Source organism: Phalaenopsis equestris, unplaced genomic scaffold (genome assembly GCF_001263595.1).
Source record: "Phalaenopsis equestris unplaced genomic scaffold, ASM126359v1 Scaffold000002, whole genome shotgun sequence".
NCBI lineage: Eukaryota > Viridiplantae > Streptophyta > Magnoliopsida > Asparagales > Orchidaceae > Phalaenopsis > Phalaenopsis equestris.
Window position 1 is genome coordinate 28,873,837 of NW_018164444.1, and position 14,400 is coordinate 28,888,236.

Below are 14,400 nucleotides of genomic sequence, written 5' to 3' on the forward strand. Positions count from 1 at the left end.
TTATTGTTAAATAAATTTTATTTAATTTAAATATCAAATGTGATGCAAGTTTTCTTCGAGCAGAACTTAATATTGAGTATTTAACAAATCATTTATTGAATAACAAACGGTTTGTTCGTGAACAAATTTTATTTAATTTAAATATCAAATGTGATGCAAATTTTTTTTGAGCAGAACTTAATATTGAGTATTTAACAAATTATTTATTGAATAACAAACGATTTGTTCGTGAAAAAAAAAGGAATAATTTCGATCATGTTCATGTTTAATTCATTTAAACTAAAAGCTTTTAAAAATTGTTTAAGCTTATTTATTTAGCATAATGAATTCTGAGCCAACTTCAAGTTGTTCATTGGGGCTTTAGTTCATTTATAACCCCCCTAACTAGCATGACGATGGAAATGAAGAGGAGGTAACTAGACTTAGATCCAACGAAATTAATAGAAGCTTTAAATCATTTCATTTCGTCCCCCACCATTGATCTTGATTAATAAAAAAATATGAAAAGAAATATCATTTTTAGAAGGGAGGTTTACATATGTACCACCCAATTCCTATGTATTTAAATTTCTAAAACCTAAAGTATAAGGTCTATGTGCACCTGAACATTTAATTGATTGCTTGTTTGGTTAAATCCAATTCTTAAAAAATATATATATATATTTATCTGCTTTAAAGCTGTAAACCCTAAATCCAATTCTTAAAAAAAGAGAGATAATTACATGCAGACTGTTTTGATATTTACAAATTAATCAAGGGCGGATCCAACCGCTTGGCAACGAAGTGTAAAATGATACCCTCCATATGAAATCAACCATGCATGTGAATTTTAACTATCGAACGAATATATTTACGTGTGCACGATCAAATTATTAAGAATTTGATAATATTTTGAGTGAATTTGAAAATTGGATGAAAGAGTGACGATCAAATTATTAAGAATTTGATAAAAATGAAAATTTGATATTTTGAGTGAATTTAAAAATTGGATGAAAGAGTTAAAATGTTACATGATATTGTTTAATTTTGTTTGAATAAATGATTATTGTATGCACATAATATATATATATATATATATATATATATATATACACAATTACAAAATAGGACGCAAGCAATTAATTTTTATTGGAGAAATTGAAAAGAAAATTCTCAACATATACAACTATAAACATATCCCCAAACAACTCTGTTATCACCTTCTGCAAATCAGCATCACAGTTCAGGTTGCATTTTGCCAGAAAGCTGATTCAAACAAGAAATAGGGGGGCCAAAACAAGCTTCAAACTTCAAATCCATGCAATCAAGAGTTTCCAATGTTGGCAACGAACGGCACAAGTCGTTTATAGTCCCTCTTTCGACCGAGAGCGCAACTATCAAGAACACGACCGAGTATCATACGAGTGTTTTGAAGGGATATCTCCCTCTGAGACTGCACGTTATCACCTCCACCATGAGCTGCAGATACCACCCCAATCCCAGACCCTGCTACAAACTGCAGCTGCCCGCTCCGAGCCTTAAAGGAGCTTTGCGGCGCGAGTATGCTCTGCAAAGATTTTTCGGTCAATCCATAACCATTCTCTGCCGAACCAAATTCGTCTTTATGATCCCCTGCTAAGGTGCTGCAACTTTGCAGAAGTGCCTCCAGCACACTCAATGCCTCACAGGACAAGCTACTTTCCACCAGTTGTGAAACAATGCCGTAAACATGAGGGCTCTGAGCCGCATCTACTGGAGTTTGATGGAGGAGAGCTTTGAGTAATATGAGTATCACGCGCTGATAGTCGACTGGCCCTCGCTCGAGAAGCCTCAACAGATGTCCAAATGCTAACGACGAGTGCTTCGGAAACCATTCGGCACAAATGGCCAGCGATGCACGAGTAAATAGATCTTCAACCGACGTTAACTCCCCTAGCGAGTAAGCCGAGAACACCTCAGCGAGTTGATGGAGAGATTTCTTGTGACACCAGTATGAGATGTTTGAGGCAACCAGGTAGGATTTCAGGTACTGCTGTTGGAGGGGTGATGCAGATCCAACAAGAGCCAAGTCCTTGTTTAGTTGTAGGCCTAACCAAGGCAACAAACCTATGATGTGCATTAATAGACGTGTCTCGGGGTTACCAAATATTGAATCACAGGTAGGGATGGTTATTTGTGAGAGCACTTCGACTGCAGATCCATGGCTGATGGTGGACATAAGTCCTTTAAGGACCAAGGGTTGCACCCCTTCGAATGCCGGAACCTTTCCACCGGATGGCAATAATTCCGGACCAGTACGCGATTCTTCCCTTGGAAGCTCGGGACCATCAGGACTATTGGTGTCGAACTCATCCCGTGGCATACTCGATAGTAACACATTCTCGGTCGTTCGATCGTGTAGTGACAGACGGTTAATCACACGGCAAAACAGTTCAAGCACCTGACAGTAGATGTGAATGAAATCTGTATGCATCATAGCAACACACCCCCAGAAAAGCTGTGGATATAGGATCACCTTCTCAGGCTCCATATTCTCAACCATCACCTGTAATGTTAGAAGAATCTCCATGGCAAAGCCAAGAACAGCTGGTACAGGATTTCCCAAGCATCGGTGAAGGCATCGGAGCAGCACTACGCAGTTATCACTCTTCACGCTCGGCTTAAGCGCACGATATATTTGGTGAGAACGACAAGCGAGATGCCTGGAAGTACACTCCACTGCCCATTTGAGGGCCTCCGCACCCCAAGTCTCGCGAAGGTCTCCCTGGAAAAATATAGCATCAACCATATCTAGTGCTAATGCAGATAGCAGTGCAGCACTGGGAAGTTCTATATGAACAAGAGTCGAATCCTCATTCTCCCACATTAAACACCCACGCTTAGACTGAATATACTTTATAAGGCTCTCTACTTTATGTTTATTTTCGCCTTCACTGTTTGTGGTTCCATATAGTTCCAAATGCCTCCCGGCCAGCGAATAGAGCAGATTAACAAGCAAATTTTTACAATGTTCAAGCACAATATCCTCTGAACTATCCATGGAAACACAAGTAACATGAAAAAGTAAGGGCAAGTTCTCGCGAAAATCTTCATCGTTTTCATAAGCAATTTCGGCAAGTAGGATTAATGCTATATCCGCACGTGATAATAAGTGTTGATGTCCCTGCAGGGCTGATTGAAGTTCGTTTGCATTGATGCCGTGCAACCCACCAGTTGCTTGGTGCAAGATGTCTTCGACAGAGTTGGGGGTATCGATAAAGATATCTCCACTGTCCCTTGACACATGACGGCTTCTCAGATTACCAGTTGAGCCTCGGACGGCCATCAAAGGCCCCGACATATTCATCAATGATGGCAGCAATTGCCCCGAGCGGCCAGCAGCAGCAGCAACAATGTTAACCTCAGGAGGCATTGGGCTTAACGGACCAGAAATGCTTCGACCGGTAACAGTTGAAGTCCTCCAGCTCAAGTTTCCGCTCGCGTTTTTTAGAGGACCATCGAGTGATCCTCTAACAAGCAGAGGCGACATGTGAGGTTGGCTATCTACAACGGCTGTGAGCTGTGTCATCATCGGTCCTTGAGAGAACTCCAGAACGATGTTTGCAGTAGGGTCGACCTTTCCTGGTCTAACAGGATCCTCACTATCCTCCAACATCCTCTGAGATAACTCGCATACCAAGTGATCGATGGTTTGTTGTGGGCAGATTCGTGCCAGATATAGACTCACGCGTTTAGCGACCGAGAAATATGTGGCGAAAGCCCAACTAATTTCTGCCGATGGATTTGAATCGCAATCTTCAATTCCTTTGGTGACCAAGAAGTCCAAAACTGGTATGATATTCCGGGTGTTGCTTGCGACGGTGCTCCATAATTTCTCTATCTCATCAGGAAACTGATCCCCATGTTTCCAAGTGACATAATAGAGACTTTTAAGCAATCTCTCGCTCCAACCAGACTCCCATAGTTTCGAGAAATTCAAGTTCTCAATCCATGGAGCCATACAAGTGAGAACTTGATGCTGCGCGATAATGTCGACAGCATCGAGTTGGCGCTGCATGATTTCCTCGCAGAGCAGCTCGCTCAGCTCTGGATGGTCTTTAGCGAGTTTAGCAGACAATTTGTATTGAAACTGTTGGTATGAGTCAGGGAGGTTGCCAACAACGGAGACTCGATAACGACTGGCGCTCTCAGTATCATCTTCAGCCCACTCACGAACAGAGAGTGTTTCCAACATTTGAAGGGCGTCGTCGCGAATTTGCCTGGATGGATCAACCACCTTATAGAGAATTAAGCTGAGAAGCCTCTGTACCTCGCACTTTGGAATCTCTAGTCTCATGTACACTTCTGCCAGGACACTGAAGTAACCATCTGACAAGTGAGGCTCAGGAGAGTAGCACTAGAATAAGAGAAATAATTCTGTTAGAAAGATTTCTTTTAGATAGAATGTTGTTGAACAAAATTAAAAAAGTAAAAAAAACAAAAAAATCAACCTAATGGTGTTGCGCTTTATCTCCAAAGGGAAGGTTTAGGATTCCAATACTTCACCAATAGAAAAAGAGGGAAAAAAACATTACCGCTGCCAAATATTACAAAACCTAAGGCAATTTTTATTATCTCCTTTGACTATTATCCAATACCAAAATTATGATAATGATTACTACGATTAGCATAATGTATATGGGGTAAACTTTCTAACAAACATGATCTCTCTCCTTTTTGATGTTGCAGGTTTAAAAGAAGAGGGAAATGACAAATTATCCAAACTAGCATTTCACAGAAGGGAGGAACTTGCACGAGTGATGCTTTGTAACTATTCATCGTCTTCATATAACTTAACGACAGTTCTGTACTTATAAAAAGGCTCAAGATCGTGACTAATGTATAGAAAGGTATTTGCACAATGAATAACACGTCCTCAACCATGATAAAAGCATAAGCTAAGTCAAGGGTCCATGCCATATGGATATCTTGTAAGATTCCAAACTAGCCTTTGATGGTGAAAGGAACCATGGAAAATCTTGAGGAACTTGCATGAGATGACATCTATTTATATAGATAGAGTTCCATCATGAAAGCTTAAGCAAAGCACTTCGCAAATTAAAGGGCCCCTGATTATATATTCCAATGATGTTGACCCAAATGGGAAGATTTCAAATTTTGTATACAAATTTCCATCTGTTTAAAATACACAGATTTTTCCTCGTTTTCTTCTGCTTTGATGGTGTATCATTTCCTAAGATGGCACAGGCCAAGGAATAATACAAATATTAAAATGATGCACAAAACCAAAGCCCAATTATTTCCACCAAGGAAGAATTTTCATAAGTTTCAAGCAACATGCACCTAAATTTTAACCTGCATTCAAATCCGCTAATCCCATAGCGTGCACAAGGATCTGGCAATGCTAGTCTGGAGAAGGATAAATCAATGCCACCTACCCTCACATCACAGAATGTCATTTACCCTCACATCACAGAATGTCATTTTTAATGATTTGAACCGGCGAATCAAAGTTAAGGGAACCTAATGTTTTTTGCCCCTGGGGGCTGTCTGTAACAACTGCTTTAGTAAACCATGTAAACCCAGATTTATTATCTCTCATCAACTGCAGGATTTAGTAAATCCAGGATTTAAGGCAAAACTGAGAAGAAAACAGAAGAAACCGGATTTATGAAATCCAATAATTAAAAGAGTCGTTTTTGGTGCCTTGCAAAACATAAGTTAAATCCCAGTTAAATCCGTTACCCGACAACCACCTATGCTTGCCCACTATAAATCCAAGCAAGTTGATTATACATAAATACAACACATGAAAAGGGGAGAAAATACCTGATCAATGCAGACTGGAAAAAGGTCTAAATTTGTTTGAATAAGATTTTTTAAAGCAGTCTTCGCCAAAGGAACACGGAGATGAGCTCCTTTATGTTTGTCTCGAACCCCTGCTGCCCGCCCTCCATCTGCCGTGTACTTAGAATATGACGGCGTACGTGGATCTACAGGCGAATATCCAAAAGGCACTCTTGGTGCTGAATCAACAAACAAATTATTGATCCAAGATATCACTCTTCCAGTTAGCTTTCTAGCATTATCATCAAAGCAAGGTCCGTATAGAAGTGAGGCAATAGCATTCATGGAAACCCATTGAACTGCTTCTACCTGTTCGATCACCTCCTTATCAAATGTGAGCTTGTCTATAGAATCCCTGGATCGACCATGTTGTCCTGACTTGTACCGCTCTACTTCTCGACGGTAATCACTACTGCCTTCTTGGCCCCACATGCTTCCAGATTCATCGCACCAAGTCATTAGCAAGTCAAAAATCTTCTTTCGTGTTCTCACATCAAACCTCTCTGACTTAGAGTCCACAATCTCTGGAGCTAGATATCTGATGACAGAAGCCAATGCATACCGAAGAGGTTGTGAATCTGGAAAACTTTCAGAAGCCGACGTTAACAACTGGCGATATGTTTCGTCAATGAACTTCAAAAAGTGTAAATGGAGAACTGGTTTGCGGCGTAACATTCCCGGCCAAATTTTCTCTGCAATAGTACGATGAACATTCGCAATATGCATACGGAGTTCTTCACGGCGAAATTTTTGATTCTGCAATGAGAGGGAAATCCAGATTAAACTATGCCTAACCAATACCAAATGTATTTGAAATTTTGTTGATATCTAAGCAGCGTGTTTTGAACAATTTGTACAATTTTAAAGTTTCCATATCAACCTGGTATATTTGATTGGCATAATAAAGAGCTATTGCAAGAAATGTATGTTAAAGGAATTAATATTTAACAACTATGATTGTCTATGGAGTGCCAATTGCAATCACGCTTCTGTCAAAATGTGGAGGGGACCAATGAATTGCAATAAATTTATTCTTTAAAACACAACTTTAAAAAAAATTATTAGCCCAATTAATTTTTTAAAATTAAGACTATTGAATTGTTCATTCTGAGATTATACCTTCCATTTCTGTTTCCCCTCTGACTCTTGCCAAACCTCTTCAACGAAAGATGCAAGCTCTCCAAACATGAATTCACATAATTCAAGATGACAATGACCCAAAGCATTGGTGGCTGCAAGCTACACAAATATATATATATATATATATATATATATATATTAGTTACAAGAAAAGTAAGTTGTTATCCGTTAGCTGACAGTGAAAATTTTCCCATGTGCCTTCTTCAATACTTCAGAATGGAGTAAATGAAGGGAGTTATTGTCCGATATTTGAAATAATTACTTGACATGGACTAAGAAGGCAACACACAAAGAAATCATAAAAAATATCTAGTACTTTGTATGGTTAAATGATGAATTGAGGCTCAAATACATTGCAAATGCTTTGAACTCTTAAGAAATTAGAACCAAATCGGTGCAGAAGAGAAGATAAATGGAGAGAATTTAGGAGTTCAATTTAAGGTGTTCAGCAAATTCTCCTAAATGGAGAGAATTTAGGAGTTCAATTTAAGGTGTTCAGCAAGATAATTTCATGTTCCTTGTAAAGATAGTCTTCCCTATATTTTGTCTTTCAAATACAGAATAAATGACTGCAAAAAAATTTTTTAATCAAGATATCTATTCAATGTGAAGGTTAGAAACATAACTAACATGCTCATGATGTTTAAAAAAAAGTGCCTCTACTTGATCATAATGAACTTCTCTACGCAGAAGTTTTCCCATTAATCAAGCAGAAGCTTATAACAGGCAGAAATAAAATCTAACACTGCCTCTCAATTTCGGTTTCTCCCCAAAACAGTGTGCAGAGAGAAGTACATTGAGCTTGTTTGTTCAAATGGTAAACAAAATACAATAACACAGATAAATGTTATGAAAATTAAGCATTCGAGTAAAATTACAGAGCAGATGTTTGATCATTTTAAGCAGCTTCTCCATACATCAAATATCTGTATATTGTATACAAACTATTAATGTTTTTTCTTTAAGCTGATCTAAAGCTAATTACATTTTTCTTGATTTTTCATTCTATAATTTCCAGTGACAATTTAGTCTTCGTGTTACCGCATGTAGTAGGGACAAGCTATTAGCAATATCTATGAAATAAAGAGATAATTGATAAAATTGTGAACTTACAGCATTCACATCAGACCCATGCCTTAAAGATGGAAAGATAAGATGAAAAAGTTCTTTGGCTGTTGATAAGCCAACATCTACTCTATTATCTGGAGGACAGGAGCAAGCAAACATTGCATACATGAGCCACTGGTCAATTTTATTTTCTGCATCTTGGGCTTGATGGGCCTTCCCACCTAGCTCCATGGGTGTGATAAGAGCAAGCCTTTGCATAACCTCTAACCTGAAAGGTGCGGTTGTGTTTGTTATTAAATCCAGAAACCACTTTTGAAAGACTGGTTTTACACACATAATTCTTAGTTTCAAATCTAGAATGTGAGCCACGTCTAGCATAAATAAACAGCAAGTAATCATCAAGATTAAAACAGCTTCAAGATTTTACACTATGATCAATTGAAATTCAAAAATATTCATGAAATAATTTCTACACTTGCATGCATAAATTAAGAGAAGAAAAAGGCAAACTTCCCGACAAACAAGTTGGCTAACAGCTGCTCAAGTGGCAACTAATGTAACTGTTGTGTTGGAAAATTTGCGGCAGTAGACTATAGGAGTTTAGGGGTTGTCTGGCAACGGATTTAGAGCAGGATTTGACCTGGATGTAGACTAAATTTTGCCAGACGGTCATTTTGAACAAAGTAAAGCCACAGACTAAATCGGTTACAAAACAGTTTGGGAATTTAGGGGTTGTCTGGCAACGGACTAAATCGGTGGATTTACGAGATTAACGGGATTTGGAGGAAGAGTTATTTGATTTGTTCTACTTGCCAAACAGTTATGTTGGAATTACAGCATTTAGTAAACCCGTTACCAAACATTTTTTCGGATTTAAACTATGCAGGATTTTAATAAATCCGGATTTACTAAATTTACCTAATAACTTAAATGTCATCTTTTACCAGACAACCCCTTAGTCTTAGCAATGTACAAAGATTTCACACACGGACGGATTAAAAAAATATATACAAGTCACCCAAATCTTTATGTGGAAAATTCAAGAGAAAAACCAGTGTCTAGCCTAGTTGGAATAATTTCACTGTATAGATGAGAGTTATAAGAACTTTGTTCATCCTTGGAATTAATAATACAATCTCACAAAAGTGTGAGATGCTAATTTGACTTTTTATGTAAATGACGAAGAGTCATGGAAAGATAAAGATGAACCGAAGAAAATGATGATGACAAGCGGGTGACAGTGGTATGAACTTGTAATAGTGGTCAAGTAACGATGATCCAACAATGATGATGGCTTTGTGACGGTTGTCCATTAGCGGCGGTGGCAACCGAGCAATGGTGATACGACAATAACAATGGCAACCAAGTGACTGTGGTCCCGCAGCTGCTAGTTGATGTTAGACATTGGGCAGAACTCTATAATTCTTCAAATCTCCAAGCTCTCACCCCACTTTAGTGGCCTGCTTCATGTGGAGCATGGGGCATTATTTATTTCAAACTATTCCATCAGACAATCTATGTTGATTCCTTTAGTCATATGGATCACTCCATCAATTAAGTATCTTAATAATCTTGGAATTAAAGGAGCTTAGGCTTATTGTGATATTTGATTTGACTTTAAGCATGATGGATTTGGAGATAATTCAAATCTTCAACTAATACTTTGAAGCTTCTAATTATACTTCAAGTTCTTCATTTGGGCTCATTTGGAAGATTCAACTAATTTCAATATCGTTTGATTATAACATCTTAGAAATGGAGCTTGCATGATCATGAATTTGAATATGGAATTTATTTTATCTAAAATGCATTGAAATTTGTGCTTGATTAATTGATTTTTTTTTGTGACATTAGTAACAATGCTTTAAGGCAATGAAATTAATATCCAACTCCTATCACGTGACCAACTCTTTAAACTCCTAATACTAAAAATACGAGGTTCAACAAGAAATAAGAAATTTCTCTTCAAAACAAGTGCTTCATCAAACTGGGAGAAATAGCTTATTTCTAACTGGCTTATTTGAGTAGGTTGTTCATTTGGCACCAATTTACGTGCAGATCTATGGAAAGGATATCAATTGCCAAGAGATGATGCAGGTGTTCTAAAATAGAAGTACGCAAATACAAAGAGCGGACATTCAAATATAAACATTTGGGGCACCCTCAAAACCCTTTAACAAAATAAACAACACTCAGATGCACAGATAGTCTAAATAGTCGAACAACGGAAAAAAAAAGTCGGCCAAAATAGGACCAAATGCTAAAAAGTACAATCTAATCTGAAGTTCAAACGTCTCGTCAATGCTTATTAAACAATTTGGATAAGAACAATTCTGTGTCTGGATACTGAGGTCCCGCAAATACAGTGTAGATAAGTTCTATTCAAGAAACATTTCAAAATATAGAACGGTAAGAATGACTTGATTTACAATCTGGAGAACATCTAGAATTGCTTAATTACTTTCACTAGAATCATGGAAGCTAGCACTGCCATTGTTGGGTCCTATATTCTAAATGCGAAAAGTGAAGAGTTGTATTAGTTAGTCAACAATCAGCGTAAAAATTGTCAAAAGATTATAATAATTTTTTAAATCATAACATAAATGATAGGGCATTCCCTAGAAGCGATGTGATGTATTGCCTGAATACAACAAAAAATATGCAAGAGCCGTTGCACAAGCACCAGGATGTAGTGTTAAATAAGCAAGGATTACAAATATGTCCGTGAAAGAATTGTAGTAGCTCCAGTGATTGACAGGATTACAGAGTCATCATAGATTGTTTGGTAAGGTTAAACGTCGACCATCTAATGACTCTGTTAGGAAAATAGATGTTTGAAATTTGACTTAGGTTAAGAAAGGTAGAGGTAAACCTAAAAGGACTTGAGCATTTTGTATAAAAAAAAAGGTTGCGGCTGGGTGTAAAAGGCCTGGGAGGCATTACAGCAAAGTCTGGAAGGAGGAAGAGGGGTTAGCAGCAAGACCTGGAAGGCCAGGAGTGCTTCGGTGACAGTAGGAGTGAGTTTAAAGGAGAGTTGCGAAGGATAAATATCATTGTGTCATTGAGCTACAATAAGAGCACCACTCGAACCCTCCGAGACGGTCACCACTTCCAACGAGTTATAATCGGAGCACATTCTCGCATTCAGCTAAAGCCTTAGAGGGAAAACAACCACCGATTACAAGTTGAAAAAAATTTTAAAATTATAAAGACAAAAAACTAAACCCTAAGAGAACAAACACACATACTTATAATAAATATATAGTTGAAAAATAGAAAAGGAAGGGGGGTTAATTCCCTCCTAATGAAAGAGGTTGGAGCGGACCGATCCAGCCTCCTGGACCGAGAGCCTTCTCCTGTTGAACCTAGTGGCCAGTTCAGTCAAGCCAGGCCTCCCCTAAGTCCCCCACGTCAATCTCCCGGGATTGAGAGAGCTTCGATTTCATTCATCGAAGTTTTTAGTTTTTCATCTTCAATCCTAACAGCACCCGGAGCCTACTGTCGGCTATACTGCCTCCCAAAACACCCAAGGATTTCCCCCACTTGCGAGGATACATCCCTATCGATCTGATCTCATAGGCGTCCACTACTGGACTGAACTGAACTAAGTTTGCATGTCTCTTCTATGTTGTTGAATGCTCCCAAATTAATCCATGGTCAGCTCAACCTAATCAGTAGTGAGGGTACTCTGAACCTCCTGAACGTTAGTGGAGCTGGCACAAGGTATCGACTGTGATATCCTGAAATGCTTTTTCATGCCTGTCTCGTGTCAGGAACTAGTGTCTCCGTCTTATCATCCTCTGACGTCACCAAAATTGGTCCAACAGATGATGTTCTGCTGGCAAGGGCACCTATGATCTCAGGGAGAAGGATGATGTGCTTCCCATCCTTGGTGAAGTAGTGTTTCTAAATCCGTCGTGTTGAGTTCTACGATTAAACTGTCATACTCTCCCCAACATCAGGTGGCAAGCATTCATGAATACCACGTCACACTACACTTGATCCTACAACTACCTGTCAATCGAGAACTCTAATAGTGGCACCTTCGATCATGTTGACCTTATTCTCTTTCTTCAGCCACATCAAAAATATGGATGGGATGGGAGTACCTATGAGTCATGAGACCCAACTTCTCCACCATCTTCGATAGAGGCCACGTTCTTACCGCTCCCTCCATTAGTGATGAGACTGCATACATTCTCGTTCACAGTGCAACGGGTGTAGGATATATTGTGATGAAGTCACTATGAATCCCTCGTATCCTCGGTCTGTAGGACATGTCACACCACGATCACCTCTCCTTGTGGAAGATAATAAACCTCACTCTATTCCTCAGTTATCTCCTCATCGCTAACCTCCTTCACTGTGTCTTGCTCAATAAAAGACACAACTAGACTTGTCAGACAACTGAGACGATATGCCCAAATCCATGGCATCTAAAGCATTTTCTGGTGAGAACTGTAGTATGTGTGCTACTCTTCTAGGGTTGCTTTCTCACTCGGGATCTGTCCTTGTCTGGACCAATTTTTTGAACTTATCGTGAGGGTTGTCTACTCTGATTCTGCTATTCTTCCACTTTCAACACTAAGTTTTGAACGTCTTCAAGTAAACAATAGAGTTGCAATTATACCACGTTGCTGATAGCGGGTTTCAAGCCTCACCAATAATGGGTTATCTTATGCTCTTCTAGCTCAATCAGCTCACACTTCATCTGCAATTGGTTAAATTGGGCTATGAACTCCTCTACTAATATATCTTGTTCTCAGTGATGGAGCCTCATAAGCATATCCTGACGGAAATGGGATAGCAAGTATTTCCTCTTTGCATCTCCTTCCTTATTTTCTCCTACTTGGTGATCATGTCACTACTCTCTTTTTCTCTGCCTCTGTAGGATTTCCCAACACATGAAGGCGCTCTTCTTCAACATAATGGTTGCAAGTTTTCCCCGTTCATCCTTTGATACGTCCTTTTGCTCGAAAGTTCGCTCGACAGATTGCAACCGATCGAGAAAGTCGTCTAGATTCATATCTCCATCGAACTTCGGCAGGTTCACTTTAATGTTGAAATCTGTGTCCAACATAAGTGGTCTCCTCTCTCTCTCTCTGCCTTCTCTGATACTAAATTCTAAAGCACCGGGATCGGTATTCCTCATCACTACGTCTTCCTTGTGGAACAGATTAAGATTTTTGTCCATTTCTCCCTTTTGAATCACCAAATCTTGGTTGACGGTAACCTCCCTCTGTGTCCCCTCATCCATCTCAGCCAACCTCTGCTGAAGGTGACGAACCTACCGTGTATCTCATCCAAAATAGGGTCCGAAATATATCTCCTTTGTGACAAGCTTTGGGCTTGAGATTCTTAATGAAAGAGGGTGTAAAAATTTGATTTAGAGTAGCTGATTTTGAAATCAGCAAGTCAGCAAGTTTTGAAATTAAAGTTAGGTCAAAGTCTGGCTATGATTTGGGAATACGAAATAAATTTTCTGGTAAAGGGGTAGGGTGTATGTTAGGAAACCTTATGATAGAACTAGAGTTAGACCAATGCAAACCAAATGATATTGGTGTAAACCCAAACCACGATAAAAAATTAAAATATTATTGTTGGAAGTCAAACGGGTCACAAACACTCTTTAATATAGGAAATAAAAGATAACAAACATAAAAATACACCTTAGGACAATTAGAAAGGAGGTGGGCGGTGGTTGGACAGCATGTAGATGACATATTTGGGAAAGGCAGCAGTGGTAGGGTGGGCTAGAAAGGTATCGACAGTTGTTGGATCTAGTAGAGGGGGCTATCGCAGCGGCTGGGGTTGGTGGAGTGGGTTGCGAAAACTATTAAAGGGGGTCGCGTCGGGCTGATTCAGCGACTGGAAGAGTTCGAGAAGGCTACAACTAGGTGTGGAAGGCCTGGAAGGAATTACAACAGAAGTCTGAAAGGGGTTAGAGAGTTTTGCAGCAAAACTTGGATGGTTGGAAGGGGTCAGCGGCAGCAAGGATGAGTTCAGAAGAAAAATGGGAAGGATAAATATCCCCGCGTGATCAAGCTACAGTCGAAGCACAACTCGGACCCTTAGAGATGGTCATCACCTCGAACAAGTTACAGTCAGACCACCTTCTCGCCGTCAAATATAGTCGTAGAAGGAAAACAACCATAAAGAGAAAACAACAGTCGGTAGTAAATTGGACAAGGTTTTGAAATCAAAAAGACAAAAAACTAGACCCTAAGTCAGCAAATACACATATTTTATAATAGATATATAAGCGAGAAAACAGAAAATGAAGGTGGGAATAATTCTCGCTCAATGAAAGAGGGAGGAGGGGTTGGTCCAGCCTCTTACTGGATTGAGGCCTTCTCCTGCTGGACC

The 14,400-nt window shown here is 39.2% G+C and overlaps 1 protein-coding gene across 2 annotated transcripts in view; it reads right to left on the reverse strand.

Annotated features, from left to right (window-relative positions):
* Positions 1-1,110: 1,110 nt before the first annotated feature.
* LOC110029790 (cell morphogenesis protein PAG1) overlaps positions 1,111-14,400 on the reverse strand; it is a 62,841-nt gene continuing 49,551 nt past the window's right edge. The window contains exons 14-17 of one of the 2 annotated variants that reach the window (XM_020732227.1): positions 8,080-8,302; positions 6,946-7,065; positions 5,809-6,582; positions 1,111-4,375 (exon numbers count right to left, since the gene is read on the reverse strand). In XM_020732227.1, the coding sequence (XP_020587886.1) occupies positions 1,304-4,375; positions 5,809-6,582; positions 6,946-7,065; positions 8,080-8,302 (4,189 nt within the window). In that variant the 3' untranslated portion in view covers positions 1,111-1,303. The remainder of the gene's footprint in view (positions 4,376-5,808; positions 6,583-6,945; positions 7,066-8,079; positions 8,303-14,400) is intronic. The other variant, XM_020732237.1, reaches the window with a different exon arrangement.